This window comes from Leuciscus leuciscus (genome assembly GCF_965113295.1).
Source record: "Leuciscus leuciscus genome assembly, chromosome: 3".
Taxonomy (NCBI): Eukaryota; Metazoa; Chordata; class Actinopteri; order Cypriniformes; family Leuciscidae; genus Leuciscus; species Leuciscus leuciscus.
In genome coordinates, this window is record NC_138727.1 from 37,688,106 (window position 1) to 37,706,366 (window position 18,261).

An 18,261-nucleotide genomic window follows, 5' to 3' on the forward strand; every position below is an offset into this window, starting at 1 on the left:
GAATACTTTAGTGGAAAATATGAGCTTCCCTATTTATTTATTTTCTCAAATCCTGATATTAATGAATTGCTTTGCAATCTGATTAATTAAAGGGATACGTTATCAAAAAATGAAAATTGTCGCTATATACTCAACCACTCAATCTACTTCTGTGGAACACAAATTTGGAGCCATTCAATGAGAAAAACAAAAAACAAAAAACTTTTGAATCCTTTTGACAAAAAAAGCTGCAACATTTTTCAATATATCTTTTGTGTTTTACAGTAGAAAAAGTTAAACCGGTTCTGGATGAGTAAAAGATGATAGAATTTATTTTTGTCTCAAATGATCAAACAATTTCGAGTTTCCTACCTAAGTGTCAACAACTGTCAGCGTTTGAGCTAACATTCGTTACGCTAATATCCCTGTTTTAATAGTTGCAGGCACTGCCTTTAAACCTAAACCCTTCCTCTGCCTCTACTTAACAGAAGACAACAGCTCCCCTGCTGGTACAAAGAGATCATTGTCTGAGGAGCAAGATGAAGATGACAAAGAAATCGAGGAGAGAGATGGAAAACGAGCAAGGCTTGAGGGTGAGGAGCTGGAGGCTCAGCTGGAGCTGAAAATCACAGGCAATGCAGGGAGCCGCCATAAACTGGAGAAGGTTTGTTTTTGATTTGAAATCTATGTACAGCATCTATAACATGCAGTTCATGACCATGCACAACAGCATGCTTTGATGAATGAGTAAATGAGTCTAAAGGTGATGATATACGGCAGCTTTTTGAGCAGTGTTGCTTGGGCACTTCCCCATTGAGAATGGGCAACAAATTTCTATCTAGCTACTTAAGATCCTGGTTGCCCGTTGACGGCAACATTGCCCAGCAACATTCCTCAAAAAGTTGTCGTGTGTATAATCACTTTTACAGGGATAGTTCACCAAAACAAATGAACATTCTGTCATAATTTCACATTCCACACCTGTATGGCTTTCTTTCTTCTGTGGAACACAAAGGACGATATTTGAAGGTTTTTCATTCAGCTTTGGAAGCACAAATTAAGATTTAATAACCTCTCATTTCCTACTTAATATTGTTAGTTCATTCAACCAAAGTTTTCAAGCTTAAAGAGTTGATAGACAAAAGCCTAATCCAAGTCTTCTGAAAAGACAAGATTGCTTTGTTTAAAGAGGACCTATTATGCCCTTTTTAGTCTTAATATTTGTTTTCATGGGGGGATTTTCCAAATTATCTGCAGAAAAGAATACTCCTTTATAATGTTCATGATAAACATAGTTCTGATGATCTGTAAAGTCTAATTCTCTTCCTTTTGGAAGACTTAAGACCTTAATTAGATTTCTTGTCTTTCTTCCTATTAGATGGTACAGCAGTTAGTTGAGGAACGGTTACGGGTGCTGCAGTTGACCGTATTTGACCGAAGCATAAAAGAGCTGAAAGAGAGAGTGGAGAAGATTGACAATGCAACCAAACAACAGAATGCTTTGCAGCATATTAACACACTACAGGTGAGTTCAGAATTATACAAGAAATATTGCTATTGTGCATCAAATAGAAACAGGCTTGTCTTTCTTTGAATGCTTTTAATAACTTTAAACCACAGAGTGCAATATACATATGAATGTTTTGCTCAATCTAAGTATGTCATTTTGAAAATATTATCATGCTGGACACATAACATCAATAAAATTGTGATTTAACTTTAGGCTAAGATTTCCCGGCTAGCCAAAAAGTTTGGTGCTGCTAATCAGGCCTCCGAGAACTCAAAGAGAACTCAAGAGGTAAGAGTGTGAATTTTTGTTCAGTTATTGGGGAATAAAGATGTGGTCCTTTATCTATAAATATAATACTCTTCTTAGTGTTTGATTGCAGGCAAAATCTGCTTTTGAATGTAAGGTTGAGTTCACTTCTAAGGTAAAATGCACTTTGCTTCCCATTAATCAGGTTCATGCTGCCTCTGCTGCTCAGGCCAACAATGCAACCAACATGACTACACCACAACGGTAAACATATCTGACATATCCTCTATTAATCTTCACAAGATCATGCTACTCTTTCTCCAGTACAAGTTGTTGCAATCATTTTGCTTCTAAACCTACACTTCTGTAAAAGTCTTCCACCCCTTTCAGTCCCTCTAAGGGGCCATTCAAACAGAATGTGTTTTTGTGTTGAAAAAAAACAACACCACCACAAGTCGTGTGCAGTGGAATAGAAAAAATGCAATGCCTTTAAGTTGAACTTCTTTTAACATGAGGGCTGTTTCTCTAGAATGCTGTGTTATGTGCGAAAAACACATGAGCGCAATGGTCAAAGACGTCCCTTTGGCGCAAGTGTAGCGCAATGCAGTGGAATGCAAAAAACGCATTCTGTGTTCATGGCCCCTAAAGCTGTAGGGCTCCTACTTGCCAAGATCTAGACATTTCACCATCCTTTTTCCACATTGGTTGAACAAACTCTCAGTACACTCTTAAATTGTTGTTCCTAAAGCAATGCCATAGAAGAACCTTCTTTCAGTGAACCATTATTTTTCGTCAGTGTGATGAACATTTAAAAAAATCTAACATCCCATGGATGTTTAAGGTTCTTCATGGACAACCATAGATGCCAGTAAAGAACTTTTATTTTGAAAGGGGTGGTCGATTATGATTTCACTTTTTTAACTTTAGTTAGTGCTGTTTGAGCATAAACAACATCGGCAAAGTTACAACGCTCAAAGTTCAAACAAAGGGAGATATTTGCCTTTAAAGAAATAGTTTAAGGACTACAACAAACGGCTGGTAGGGACTACACAACATTCCTCCCGGGTTAGTGACATCACTAGCCCTAAATTGTACATAAACCCCGCCCCGGGGAACACAAAGTCCATGTTGAGAAGAGGAAGAGTTGTTGTAGTACTGCACATTTGTCTGCTCAAGCTGTCACATTCGTCTTTTCACATTTATTGCAATACAGTACGTAAGACAAATGCAATAGCATGTCACTCTGTATGGATTTTACAACAGTTCCCACACTAACGATTTTATAGATTATCATGACAGAATATGCTAATCAAAGACTTGAAGATAGTTAACTCCACATCAGCAACATAAATTCAACTAACCATTCAGAAACGTCCTGTTGCATGTTGTCACTTCTTGAATCTCTCCATCATTGTCTGACTCCGGTTTAAACATAAAAGGCAGAACAGTTTCTGACATTTTCAGTACGTGTTTGCGTGAGGTAATCGGAGCCACACACACACACACACACACACACACACACACACACACACACACACACACACACACACACACACACACACACACACACACACACACACAGCTATTGAAGCTCCACCCTCTGTGCCGGGAGCAGCAGCTCATTTGCATTTAACACAAAACAACTAGTTTTTGCTCACCCTCAAAAAGGGACAATTTTAACATGCTGTAAAAAAAATTATCTGTGGGGTATTTCGAGCTAAAACTTCACATACACACGCTGGAGACATAAGAGACTTATTTTACAACTTGTAAAAAGGGGGATTATACCACCCCCATTTAAGAGTGTTGCTCTCAGTAGAGCCAATTCTCTAGACACACTAGTTTGGGAAAAACTGCAGATATTAGCTCTGCTAATTCTAATTCAAAAAGCTACAGTAAATAATATTTGAAATGCTTGTCCACCACTTATTTGTTTTTGCTATTTTTAATGCTTCCCTACCATTTCTGTTCTTTTACAGTACTGTTAAAACCACAATGGATCCCAAACTGTCCAGCCCACCCACTGGTTCTAATTCAACTGGTGAGCTTTTGTTCTAGTTCTTGCATATAGTTAGTAAATAACTATTTCATTAAATAACTCTTGTTTTTCTTCCCTCTCCCCTCAGCAATCCCAGCACAGCCCAAACCTCTGTCCACGCCGACTGCGCCAGCCTCCTCCGCTCTAGCCGCCTCTACACCTATTCTACAGATCATCTCCACAACCACAAGCTCCACTCCCTCATCCACCTCTTTGCCTGGCCAGACTCAGACAGGCACCCTACTACTAAAGACTGGTCCCGGTACAGGGGTCATGACTAACACCCCGGTGACATCAGGGGGTCAGTCAGTGTCTATTCAGCCTCTTTTAATTCAGCTACCTTTAGCGATGGCAAATGGGCAAAGTGGGGCATTGGTTAATGCTGCCGGTAGTGTTGGTTTGATACCAGTATCATCATTATCTACGGTTAGTAGCATCAATAAGGCAAAGACGACTACAGCTGCTACCACCACCTTCATCCTTCAAAAGCCAGCAGGCAGTGTTGTTTCGTCTTCCTCCACATCGTCAGCTCCGGCGGTGTCTTTGGCAAGAGCCGTGTATCCGGGTGGCACAGGGACTGTTAGTTCACCCAGTACAGGGATATCTGTGACGACAGCCCGGACGCCCATTCAGTGTGCTGCTGTTGTGGGAGTGTCTACAGCCGCCTCTTCTCCAGGAACCACGGGACCAGCAGCGACAGGATCAGCGGCAGCCGCTCCGCCATCAGCTTCTGCATTGGCCTCAAAGACCGGTATGAGACAACGTCTTTATTCTGTTTTGTAATTTTGCTGTTTTTTGCTGTTTGACATACTGCATTAGATTGTATTGCACCATGCTATTTAAAGCATTGAATAATACAATATAGTATAGTTTTAAATGAAACATTGGCTTGTACATGTAGCAGAAAATTTTAATTGAAAATGAAAATGAATGAAAATTCAAAGCATGTACCAGATATGAAGTTATAAAGAGCAAAATATTTTGTAGCATATTTTATTATTCTCACATTACCTATATTTATTACTATGTAATACATATTCAATCTATGACTGTGTTATCAAGTTCATATTTTTAATAATGTAATCGTTTTAATTTCTCTTTTTAACAGATAATCAGGCCTCAACACCGAAAACACCCACTCAGGTAAGCAAGGTTTAAAACATGTCTTTGCAAATACCACTTTTGTGTAGTAAAAGTGTGGTATACTAAATTTGACTTCTCTTTCGACAGCCTGGGCGTCCCAAAGGTTCTGTGATTGATCTAACTGAAGATGATGACGATGTTCAAGGTAAAATACAGTTGCTGTAACATTAGCAAATTTTCAGTTTCAAACCAAGCGGCTTCCTTGTTGGTCAGCGAGAGCAAATTTGCACGACCAACTTGAATATGACTGAAATCTGAGTGGGGAACTTTTTTGTGGGGATGAAATGCAAATGTGACCGACCCTTTACTAACTCGCACTGCTAAATTTCCTCATCATAGTTGGTTTTTATCTCTCTTGAGCTTTTTAAGCTACCGTTTCCTAATACTTTTCTCTTTTTGTGGGTGCTATGCAGTGACAGGAGTCCAGAAAGCCACTGTTTCCCCTATCACTACCCAGCGTACTCCTTTAGTCAGCTCTACCCCTAATGCAGGTGAGTAATCATATTTTTCTTTTCCCTTTGTCTTGCTGTTGCTGCTTAAAATATTTTATAGCGTTCTACATCACTTCAGAATATGACTATTTGTATGAATAAATTCAGTATACTATACTGATGGTTTTCTTTTTTTCCCTCCTCCGTCCGCTGGTTCAGGAGTTCGATCTGCACAGCGTTCCTCTGTGGTGAGTGTGTGTGTGTATATAAAGATTTCACTTCTTTCTCTCTTTATGCTTTAACATTTTATTTATATTTTGTTAACATATACAGTGCCTACAATAATCTTTCTTGCCTTCCCTCTTTGTTCTCTCTTAGGATTCTCCGTCTCTTTCCCGTCCAAGCTCTTCTTCCTCCACATCTCTTCCTCCACTACCACTGGCACCATCACCGCCGGCACGTCTCCCACCGGAGGCGTCCCTCACTTCACCACCGCAGCAGCCCCAGCTCAAACTGGCCCGTGTCCAGAGCCAAAACGGGATCGTCCTCTCTTGGTGTGTTGCGGAAACGGACCGCAACTGCGCCGCTGTAGATACCTATCACCTGTACGCCTATCACCAGGACAACCAGGGGACAGTATCGGGCGCTTCGGCTCAGTCGCTGTGGAAGAAGATCGGGGAGGTGAAGGCACTGCCGCTGCCCATGGCGTGCACCTTGACCCAGTTTGTGTCGGGGTCGACATATTATTTTGCCGTGAGGGCGAAAGATGTGTACGGCCGCTTCGGTCCTTTCTGTGAACCGCAGTGCACTGACGTCATTAATCCAACATCCGCTGCATCATCCTAAATTAATTCCAAATGGATGGTACAAAATGATGTGGCCTGGGCCGGAGGAAGTTTGACGGGAGATTTGTAATTGTTACAAAATTGTTAACTATGCGCAGACCACTGGTTTAGTCTTGCCCTTCGTGTTAGGAATTGTAGGGAGTTCAAATAGGTTGTCTAATGCAAACGGAAAAACAAATACTCATCACTGCATACAGACACATATACACTATTTGTTTCAACTTTATTTTACAATGAGGAAGGAACTATCAAACATGCATTGTGCTTGAATTTGTATTTTCCTTGTGCAGAATGTTCAGCGTTAAGTATTGTTTTGGAATTCTTTCTCTCTCTTTTTTTTAAGGTGACTTTTTTTTAATAAAACAATATTCAATACATTGCACAGATTATTGTTCCAATATAGGTCCCGGTTATTAGCTACAGGACAGGAAAGCAGAGGTGTTAAAGGTTTTGTAATGTTTTTTGTCTGGTACCCAGACACTCCAAAATGACACTCAATAAAAGTATTGATATATTTAAAATGGTCTCATTTATTATTTGTCAAAACTACTGTGTATTATTTAATGACATACAAGTCCTGTTACATATATAGCATTCCCATTCATCTCAGTGGCAGTTCCTTGGTTCCCTGGAAGTATTGACCTTTTTTTCTCTTCTTTTTTTCACAGATGACGTTTCAACATTTATTAACACTGTAAATCTAGCAAAGTTTTTTATATATATTTTGTGTACATAACACTATATTTGTGTTTTATTACCTTGCCATTAAATTACAGGAAACTAGTTAATTGCTACTGGAGCAAATAAGAACGCAAAAATTATATTTGTTGTAGTTTCCGTTATCCACTATAGAAGTTTACATGATGACGACTTGGGGTACATTTACACGACAACAATGAATTTAAAACGGAAACGTTTTCCCTTTGTTTTTAGCGAACAAATTAATCTGCAAAAACAACTAAGAATGCTGTATGCATGCCAGGCCAGTAGTTGGCGATGTCACTTTATAAAGAAACACCACGCCTATAGACTGAACATGTAATACAATAACTGTATCATATTCAAAATCGTGCACTTTGAAACCTGTTTTCAGGCCCCAAAAATGCTGCTGTTATTTTAATTAACAGCAATACGTTTTCCATTTTTATTTGAAAACGGTGTCGTGTAAACTCCCCATAAGCTTCTGAGAGCCCTGGAAATATGAAAAAGGTCCATTGGGTCCAATGCTACATGACTAATGAGTTCCAGGAAAATTATGACGATGCTGAGGGCACCATAACAATGCCACGGCACCATAATGCCACAGTCCCAAGGCCTTTACTAGCGACTATCCCTAGATGTGATGTGCAAGGCAATACCCAGGGAAAAATATAAGAACCTTCCAAAACAAACAGGAACTGGTGAAACATCTATAACAGAATAAAGTATAAACCATACCTTGCTAGAAAAATTTTTACAGAAGAAAGAAACCAGCCAGACCTTTTGAAAAGTTTTTATTCGTTAATATTGCTTACAATTCAATTAATTGCTAAATGCAATAGAGACAATTACTCTAGATCCCCTTCAAAAGCTAGGTTAAAAAGGTACGTTTTCAACTGAGACCTAAAAACCTCTAAAGATGGAGCCTGCCGAATTTAGAGTGAAAGACTGTCCCACAATTTAGGAGCAACTACTGTAAAAGCTCAGTTACTCTTTGACTTCTTGGAACGAGGGACTGTCGACAACATTTGATCTGTCGATCTCAACGTCCTTGCCGATGTATAAACTCCTAAAATGACTGCGCTGTTCTGTACAGGCTGCAAACGAGATAATTGTCGCTTACTGATCCCTGAAATAGTATGTGATTTGGGAAGCAGCCAGTGTTGCCAGTTACTGTCGAGCACTTGAAGCTCGGCATTGTAAGGGGATTTACAGTCAAAGACCCAGAACCAGATAAGATGAATGAAGACCCGGAGTCAGAATTAGAATAAATTGAAGAAAAGTTTTACTGAAGATAGTTTGCAGTTTCATCAGCAGAAGTCAGCTTCAAGACTCACAAGGAGTTCGTAGGCCGCCCCGTTTACAGTTACAAAGATCACAGCAGTTATACCCTACAGCTACACCAAGCTCTAAGATATGTCCTTGCTTCAGGTTGCAGTTTCTGATTGGCTAAGAAATAGATAAACATAGTAATTTTCCACACATATACAGATAGACTGAAGCATATGTACATCAATTATGCAGCTGACACTCGGACCCTGAAGTTAGCCACGTTGTGACCTTCCAGGTGGCAGATTTGGGTTGCTGGCCTGTCTGGAACAACAACTCAGTCAATCTCCAATAATGCCAGTGGTTCCTTAACCTGTAACCAAAAATACTAACACACACACCAACACACAGGTTTTCCAAGGTTGGATTTGGCCAGGCTCTAACTATAAACAGGAGAGTCGTCTCAAAACATCAAGATAATACGCTCTTTCCCTCAAGGAGAGGACACTTTAATCTAACACAGTAAAGTAAAGACTTTAGCTACGAAATGGTCACTCAAACTATTGGTTTCAATGACCCTTGTGATGTAGTCGTCATGGTGAGCTAGAAGAACAGTTATATCTTTTTAACACATGTTGAAGACCTTTCTCAAACAACATCTTTCCATATTTCATTTCTGGAAGCCGGGCTAAATGAGCAAGCACTGTTACTGCATTCATATCAAATACAGACATTAGAGAATACATGAAAATAACATTTCAGCGATCACACGGGAAACTTCTATAACAAAGTAAAATCCCACAAGCCTAGAGAAGTCATTCAACTCAAGTGATGTTTAGAAGGAAAAATATTGATCAATACCTTGATTATAATCACTCATTAGATATACATGTAAGCAGCAGTGGATTCCAAATCCAGTAAATCCAGTAAATCCAGCAAACCCACAAAATAAGATTAATTAGAGGTATTTGTTTGGCACACTGAATAGATTAACAAAGAATCAAAATCTGAGGAAACCTGGTAGTGCAGTAGCCTTTCGCCGAGCCCCGCCCCCCTTAGTTACTGTTGCTACGTCCGACAAACAAATGGTCAAACACGACCAGCGCGACAGATTGCCATGACGGGAAGAGGTATACCCGTGCGTGTCAATGACCTTTTTTGGAGCAATACCTCCGCGATATCCTCCAGATCGAGACAAAAGGGGTTACAGTATATGCAGTGGAGGGATATATTCAAAATATAAAAATACGCAATGAAGGAGACACGACTACTATCGAGGCTAATGCGAAATCTGAGAAACCCCATGACCTGTAAGTTACCTCAAATGCAACCAGCACAGCCTTTTGGACCAGTCATGCTCTTGCACTGCCGGGTAAGTTCTCTTTCATATGTTATGGTCTATTATTGTCTATTGCGAGTAGCTATTTTGTTAAAATACAAGGATATGTTAGATAGCCTACATCCCAGCTAACACAGTTACGTTGTGAAGACGTAACCGGACCGGACCATATTCGTCGTAGCGACGTGCCACATAACGTTCCAGTGACGTAACTTTGTGATTCCCATAATCGTCGTGGCGACGTTATAGTGGTACGTCGCAAGAACGTGATGAGTACGTCTTTATGACCAAACTGGCACGTTGCGAGGACGTAACACCAAAGGACCATATTAGTCGTTGCGACGTGCCACATAACGTTCCAGCAACGTAACTTTGTGATTCCTGTATTCGTCGTGGCGACGTTATAGTGGTACGTCGCTGGAACGTGGCAGGTACTTCCTAACGACCAAAATACCACGTCCGCATTTATTTTTTATATACTTCTCACCTTTAGTCCTGGGAATTAAGATGTGCTTGATCCATAACATTGAAATCCACATAGAACTGATAAACTCAAACATTTCATTCTCTGCTGTAAAACCATACATTCTAATAGGGAATTGTGTATTGTTTTCTGTTAATACGTTTAGGGATCAATACAGATATGTAATGGAAACCAATACAAACTTGTATTAAATTCTAAATAGAAAATGGCCCAAAACCACACTGCATTAATTTATTAATCAGCATTTATTCAGTGTTTCTTTGTACAAACTAAGCCAATACATTTTGAACATTAACGATTTTTTAACCATGTTAACAAGTAATGAGTACAGAAATGTAACATCAATTAATTAATCAAAAAACATAATCAATGAATAATGTAACCAACTATTAAAATGTTTTATTCTTTTTACTGAAAAAAAAAGTGTTTGATATTCTTATTGATATACTCTCTATAATTTGGCGGATAAACAATAAAGACCTTAAAAAAAAAAGAAATGAAAAGATTCAGCATTTTCTTTATTATTAATTTTATTTGCAGAAATAGGTTCAGTTGTTTCCTGTAGTGTCCTATGAGGCTCCTGCTACAAATGTCTGGTGGTGATGTGCTTCATTGCTTCACTACCAGTAGCTAAACCTGAACAATGCGACAATTACCAAAGATCTATAGTCCTTGAGCTTCTCTGAAGCTAACAAATAAAATACAAATATTGCTCATAAAGAGTAAAGATATGTAAAAGGAACAATATAGATTTCTAGCATTTCTCCTGTATTATTTCGGCCACCAAAATATACATAAAGAGTTTTTTGTTCAAGAAAATGAGCATGATGACTGTGTCCCAGCTGTGGAAACCGCTCTTTCAGACAGAGTTGAGGAGGCAGAAGGAGATGATGGAGAGCTGTGGGAGAAGAGGATGAGTTTCTTTCTTACCCCACCAGTGGAGGGAAGGGTCTTCTGAGGCAAGGAGAGGAGGATGTTCTCTCTCTATATATTGCTGGAAAATACAAATAAAATGTACCATACTATTGTAGTCAGGTTTATAGTTTTTTGTTAGAAAGGAATAAGAAAATTGTCTAACTTACGTATTCCTCCTCCTCCTCCTCTTCCTTATCCCGAGCTGCACTGTCACCTCATCGTCCTTCTTCAGGTAGCTAAAACAGAGGAGTACTTTATTAATGTTGCTAATATAATGCAGTTTTTCGAAAATACAGTAAAAACAGTAATATTGTGACTATCATTAAAATGTAAAATAGCTGTTTTCTATTTTAATGTATTTTAAAATATAATTTATTCCTGTGATCAAAGCTGAATTTTCAGCATCATTACTCCAGTCTTCAGTGTCACATGATCCTTCAGAAATCATTCTAATATGATGATTTGATGCTCAAGAAACATTTATGATTATTATCAGTGTTGAAAACAGTTGAGCTGCTTAAGATTTTTGTGTAAACCATGATGCCCTTTTCAGGATTCTTTAGCCGCGTTTCCACCGAAATTACCCGGAACAATTTGTACCAGGAACTTTTTTCCCAGGAACTTTTTTTGCCCCAGACCGGTTGCTTTCTGCGTTTACACCGCGGTCTAAAGTACCGGGAAGGTAAACTGCGCGCAACTGCTCCTCCTAGTCTGCGGACAGTAATCAGTTGCGCCACATTTATAATAAGTATGGAGGAGATTCAAACTGTGCTGCAGTTATGTATTGGTTTACTAACGAGGTAATTAACAAAACAAAATAGACGAGCACTGATACTAAAGCGTGTTCAGAAAGCTCGTATGCGTATAAAATTAGACAACGTATGTTATCAGTTATTGTGAGATGCCTGGGACGAACGCGCAAAAAAAAATTCCTCTTTCGCAAATACGCTTAAAAAAAGCCTGAACCCCGTCTATCAATCATAAATAGTGACAGTCTTGTAAATAGTTGTTTGTTACTAACCTAACCTTGCAATAGATGGCAATGTGTAAAAAATGACTTAATAAAAGCTGTGGCAGAAAAGAGACGAGCACTGATAAAGCGTGTTCAGTAAGCTCGTAATGCTAACGTTAGAGATGGCTGGGACGAACGCGCAGAAAGTTTCCTCTTCCACAAATACCCTTAATAAAGCCTGAAACTCGTCGCCAGTCCACCAGTTTTTTTATTTTTATTAAATTCCATATTTGCAGACAGACAACTCTTACTGCATGAAGCCACGACACGAACCGCAATAGATTTTTTTAAAAAGTGAGGTTAAAAATAAATAAAATGCTGCGTGGAATCATCCAACCAAAATGCGGCGTGAACACAACCAATCAGCTTGTGCAGCGCACAAGTCCCACCCCTGAAAGTTCCTGAACTTTGAAAAAGTACTACCTCATGAGCAGGGACTATCGGAGGGGGAAATATTTACCCGGAACTTCATTTAGACCCTAGTTCCTGCGGTGTAAACACATCGAGTACCAGCCCAAAGTTCCTAGTTCCTGGGGAAAGTTCCTGCGGTGGAAACGCGGCTTTTGATCAATATAAAGTTCAAAGAAAAGTTTTAAAGTTAAATCTTATAACATTATAAAAGTCTTTACTGTCACTTTTTATCAATTTAATCCATTCTTGCTATTATTGTTTTCCAAAATCTTACTGACCCCTAACATTTGAATTGTGTACACAAAAACAAGAAGCAGCATAACTGTTTTCAACATATTAGATAATAATCAGAAAAATTTATTGAGCATCAAATCATCATATTAGAATGATTTCTGAAGGATCATGTGACACTGAAGACTGGAGTAATGATGCTGAAAATTCAGCTTTGATCACAGGAATAAATTGCATTTTACAATATATTCACATATGTTATTTTAAATGTTAATATTATTTCACAATATTATTGTTTTACTGTATTTTTAATCAAATAAATGAGTCGGTAATATAGGTAAAAATATGGTGGGGGAAAATGGATATGAAGTTATTTAATAACTTAAGCTTCCTCAGTTCTCCCTGTGTTTCCCACTTCTCTGTCAGCAACTTCCTTAAGAAATGTTGAAATCGTAGAGCTTCCCCTCTGTTGTAGAGGGGTTATTTTGTCGCTGCTAAAATAACATAACCTGTATCAATATTTCTTTACCGTGAAAGATCAAAACTCATCTAAACTAGTTTCAGACAATTTTAGCTCAGTGTAAGTGACGTCATCGATTAACAGCACACAGCTGCTACATTTATGTTATATCAGTTTGTTAAAGGGACATTGTGTAGGAATTTCTCCCATCTAGTGGTGAAATTATATTTTGCATTCAAACGAATAATGCTCTCCAGCGCCTCACTTTTTCAAATGCGCGTTGCATCTACGGTAGCCGTTATGTACCTAAAAGCTATGACAGGATGTCTTATAATAGCACTTCGAGTTTTTCTTCGGGTGAACATGTTTGTTATTTAAAACAAACTGAAACTTGAAACAACGAAAAAAAGAATGTTACAGTATGAACTACTGACTGTCAAAAACATTAACTATGGTAATTAGTAGTAATGCCTTCTTTACTCGTTATATTTTTTGAAGTATGTGCATTGTTAGATATCATCATCATCATCAGAGCCTTCTCTAACGTTACTTTACTCAATAGCTGCTATTCATCAAAGAGCCTGTTTAACTTTTAACTATAAATGTTCGACTGTCTATATAATAAAGTACACAACCAAGCAATGAAAAAAAAGCTTGTAATTAAGACTGTAACATTGACTTACCTGTCGAGAAGAAAGCAGGCAACTTCAGGGTCTCTTTTGAAAGCTTTCTCCGGCATTAGCTATCCTGACAGTAACCCTTGTTTTTGTAATCTCCAGTCACGTTTCCTTTTACGATCTATTTTGGACTTTTTCGACGACGAGGACTCCTTATCCTGTGACTCATATGTATGTATGAATGAACGGTGTATAAATAACCGTGCAGTGCAGCCTTTTAAACTTGCCGCGGCTGTGACAAGCGCCTCTCACTGCTCTGCTCCTCCGCTTCTGCTGGCTTCAGTCACGTGACGCTGGCTCTGAACGAAACGCGTTGTGGAAACGCGTTGGCCTAGTACTTTTTGTCCCTCTCTGCTATTATAGTTTTTCAAGATGGCGGAACTACATGGAAGCCTCCGTGGACTTACCCGTCCCATGTATATAAAGATAATAAATTCTTCGTTTACGAGGATTAGTCTGAACATTGGCATAGGTATTTGTACACCATTGAGGGCATATTTATGAATAAAAATATAGATTTTAGAAAATAAAATACCTAAAAAGCTACACATTGTCCCTTTAAATAAATTAGTCAACTTCCAATCACACATTCAACTGCACATCATAACCTCTTATCTACACAAAGATGTGATTATAAGCCCAAACTTTTGTAAATAAGAGCTTAGGTTAGCCTCTCTTCTGAAAACGGTTGAGATGCTAACGGACTTTTTCGAAGACATTAAACCTTTTCTACAAAGTAGCCTAAATATTCAACAGATGTAATAACACGTAAGAAAAGAGTCAGGAACAGTTGTGTATATTATGTGTGTGATTTTAGAGACTAAACTCACCTGAAAGCAGTGAAAACAACAGCAAGAGAGGGAGCTTTGCTGATATCCGTTTTGTTGCGGCGCCGTTTCCATGGCAACTCTGCGCCGCTCCAGGGTTTGAAAGCTACTCAAATGTTCAGCCCGCACGCTCATAAAACACGTCAGTCACGCAGCATTTACATAAATAAACATGTAGAATTAACACATTACTTAAATACAAATCTCATCACATATGTGCGTCAAAGCCATTCAAAGCTAACTAACATTTCTCTGTTGTTTTGAGAATAGCCGTTTTGAGAATCAGAATTAGAATGTTTTATTTCCATTGTTGTTGATGAACAGAATTCACAAATAGGAAATTGCTTTGGCTTAAAGGGTGCATAACAGATAATATAATAAAATCAAATAGATAAAACAAAACTTAAGGCATTCAGATATCCATTTTATTTTCGTAATGTTCGACACATTTAACTGGGAGTGGGGCCGTCCACACTGTTTTATCCATTGTAGGCACCGCTCACGTTGTGTTTTCGGCTTTGGGAATGGAAAGAACACAACTCCTCCAGACAATCTCTCGGGGTATTTAGTGTCCGATTTACAAACGCCGTGGGCGCACCGCTTCACCATCTTGCTTGTAGTCAATGTTTGTCGGACCTGCTCATATAGTAACGGTTGCTATGATGTGTGATTGGACAATGGCCATTTTGGGGGAGGGGCCGGCGAGAGGTCAATTGTTTAATGAATTTCTTGTCTGAAGAAAGAAAATAAAAAAACAAGTAAGAACATTAGAAAGAGTTTTGGAAATGTGCAATCAGCTTCCTCATCATCTCAGAAAACTTCTAGGAGCAGCTTTAAATCATTTTCTGTTACAGGGCAGAATGAAGTCACAAAACTCATTCCAGCTTGAAACTACTGCTTGTGTGCTTGATGGTTCCTGTGGGTGGTTCAAAGATTCACCGGAGACTTCATGCCATTAATCAAAAGTCTGGATATTTTTAATAAACACCTCAAAAATATAAAAAAGGCTGCAGAATATTCTCTCTATGGCGCAGGAAAGCTAGTTAATCTATTCATAACCTTACAACTTAATGTGCTATTGGCTGGATGTCAGGCTGTCTCCATGAACACGGTACTCCAGAAAACAAGGTTATCTTACCGTCACTCTTGGTTGTTTAACCCAAACCTTGCTTACTCGAGGTATGCTGGTTCAAACACGCGTCCGGAGTTCAGCCAACCCAGACGGTTAACAACACAAGACATTCTCAACAGAGCGACGAATCGACGAGTCACCATGGAAACGGACGCTAAGAAAAAGCGCGCCATACTAGCAGCTACTTCTTTCTTCTTCTTTTTCTGATTTACATAGTGGTGGTAGGTGTGCAATCATTTTTCAATATTTTCGTTAAATAATCTTTAATCACTGTGAATAAGAACTATGTTTGTTTGATGCTAGTTAAACTAACCTCCTGGGACCCAGGAATAGACTTTTGTCCACTGTAGTGGACATTATATTTTAGTGAATTTCTCTGACATCATACATGTCACATGTCACAACCTGGGTGTCCTGTAAAGAGCACATTCAGGACTTTTCAGAGATACCAAATGTTTGGAGGTTTCACGATGAAAACAACTTATCCTTGGTCTTTAAAAATGTCTGACATTAATTTAGTGATCAAATGTAGGAAATATGATAATATATTGTAATTATAATTTAAATCGGACTACTTTTCAAATTGTATTTCATAAACCAACATCTCAGGAAAATGTTATGGGGTTTCAAATCAAAAAATGACTTTCTGTTACAGAACAGGGCATTGATTTCATACATGTCCACTGTAGAGGACATCAGGACTTAAATCATATCAGGCATTTTGGGAGACACAAGTGAATATGGAAATAAATTATACATCAATATTCCTATGAAATATATTATTATTAAAATGTTGCCAATTATTACTCCAATTATTACACTTCTTTTTTCATTAAATGTTGCTCCAAGAACACAATAATTTGCTAATTATATACAGTGTATAGATACATTGCATTGAATGGGAATATTAATTTATGGCCATTTTACCCACATATTGCATAAAGTAAAATGGTGTGTCAATCAGAGCATGTGAGCGGAGTGGAGCGGGAGCGAGCGGGGAGCGCGAGCGGGCGGATCTTGGACAGAGCGCAGAGCGGCAATTTCAAAAGGACGGAGCGTCGCCCTATTTCCCGCTCCAATTCCGCTCCGCTCACGCCACGCATCAGTCAAAAAATGCACCATGAAGAAGAAAAAACATATATAGTCATAGCCTAAGTCGCACTGGACTATAAGTCGCATTTATTTAGAAATTTATTTCACAAAAAAAAAAAAAAAAAAATGTTACAGATGGGACAGTTCTCCGTTACGGACGTGAGCGCTCTGACAGCGGCACTAAACGACTGCTTTAAAACTTTCACTGAGACCTCAAACAGAAAGCACAAAGCCTGTCTTTAAATTTAATTTCGTTTTGTATTAATTGTATCTTAATTTTGATCAGTGTTTCATCAACCAATTTTCTGGATTTAATAAATAAGTAAATATATTAGAAAATAGATAATCACGACACGAAGGCGCCGGCGGGTGAACCTGGAGTTTGTCTCATAAATGAACCGAAACTCAGACCTGAGACATATATATAAAGCCTGAAATGTCTACTTTTAAACAGAACAATTCAAAACGAATGAAAACAGACTGCTCTCTTATGTAATCCGTCAGCATCTTTCCAGCCGACACAGACATAAAAAAAAATTGTTTATTAGTAAACAATTAAAATGTCTCCTGCTATATTTTACATATACATAATCATTAATTTTGCCGGTTCGTTGTGACAGCTTTTAGGTGCGTTATTGACAGCGCCACCCTTATGTTACATGAACGCATCAGCACCGAAAACATGGAGATTTTTTTCTTTTGGGGGCATTTTGTTTGTGTTCAGACTTTCTCAGTTGTCTTTAGGCGCGATGTTAGAGGACGCTGCTAATAAAGTTGCTAGTATGGCCTACACATATTGGATTCACGTTTATTATTATAGGCTATTTAAAAAAAAATACCCCATTTTTTATGCCGTTCGTATCATTTTATTTTGTTGTATTTATCCGCCACACCTTGGCCGGTCCGTGAAAATATTGTCTGATATTAAACCGGTCCGTGACGCAAAAAAGGTTGGGGACCGCTACAAGTGATATACATGTAGATTTTTTTCCTTTTTTGGAGCGAGCGGGGGGCGATTTGAGTGGAGCGCGAAGCAAACTGCGTTGAGCGCTGAGCGAAAATGAGCGGAGCGGCCTGATGTAGCTTTGAGCGGGGGAGGGGAGGGGTGAACAGTTCCGTGAGCGATGAGCGGAGATTCTCACCGCTCCACTCCGCTCATATGCTCTGGTGTCAATTCATTATACCCAAAAATGTATTGGTGATTGAAAAAAAAATCCCATTGTTTTTGCCTATACATATAATTTCATGTCATTTTATTTTTTAAACAACTTAGTCCTGGTGTCCCCCACAGAGGACATAGCATAACATATGAATAAAATATTGTTTTTGAAAAAGGTTTTTTTTTTTTTTTTTTTTTTTACCATTTGTTGTTTATGCTCTAAACAATGTGATGACATGAAAAAAAAAACTAAATTCAAAAAACTTTTTTTTTTCTAGGTCTCAGGAACACTGCATGCAAATACATGGCAGTATACTATCAAAGTTATATATTATATTATATTTATATATTATATATTTGTT

General features: G+C 38.5%; 1 protein-coding gene and 1 long non-coding RNA gene across 8 annotated transcripts in view; one reads left to right on the forward strand and one right to left on the reverse strand.

Moving 5' to 3' along the window:
• The window catches only part of atf7ip (activating transcription factor 7 interacting protein), a 43,371-nt gene extending 36,658 nt beyond the window's left edge, over positions 1-6,713 (forward strand). For all 7 annotated transcript variants that reach the window (XM_082163580.1, XM_082163579.1, XM_082163577.1 and 4 more), the window contains 11 exons: positions 468-643; positions 1,358-1,504; positions 1,703-1,777; positions 1,941-1,999; positions 3,715-3,776; positions 3,862-4,524; positions 4,882-4,916; positions 5,004-5,061; positions 5,330-5,407; positions 5,567-5,595; positions 5,726-6,713. In XM_082163580.1, coding sequence (XP_082019706.1) covers positions 468-643; positions 1,358-1,504; positions 1,703-1,777; positions 1,941-1,999; positions 3,715-3,776; positions 3,862-4,524; positions 4,882-4,916; positions 5,004-5,061; positions 5,330-5,407; positions 5,567-5,595; positions 5,726-6,193 — 1,850 coding nt within the window. In that variant the 3' untranslated portion in view covers positions 6,194-6,713. The remainder of the gene's footprint in view (positions 1-467; positions 644-1,357; positions 1,505-1,702; positions 1,778-1,940; positions 2,000-3,714; positions 3,777-3,861; positions 4,525-4,881; positions 4,917-5,003; positions 5,062-5,329; positions 5,408-5,566; positions 5,596-5,725) is intronic.
• Positions 6,714-10,200: 3,487 nt separating this feature from the next.
• The window catches only part of LOC309494255, a 96,305-nt gene continuing 88,244 nt past the window's right edge, over positions 10,201-18,261 (reverse strand). The window contains exons 2-4 of the long non-coding RNA XR_014204270.1: positions 14,520-17,904; positions 11,066-11,134; positions 10,201-10,977 (exon numbers count right to left, since the gene is read on the reverse strand). This is a non-coding gene — a long non-coding RNA (uncharacterized lncRNA). The remainder of the gene's footprint in view (positions 10,978-11,065; positions 11,135-14,519; positions 17,905-18,261) is intronic.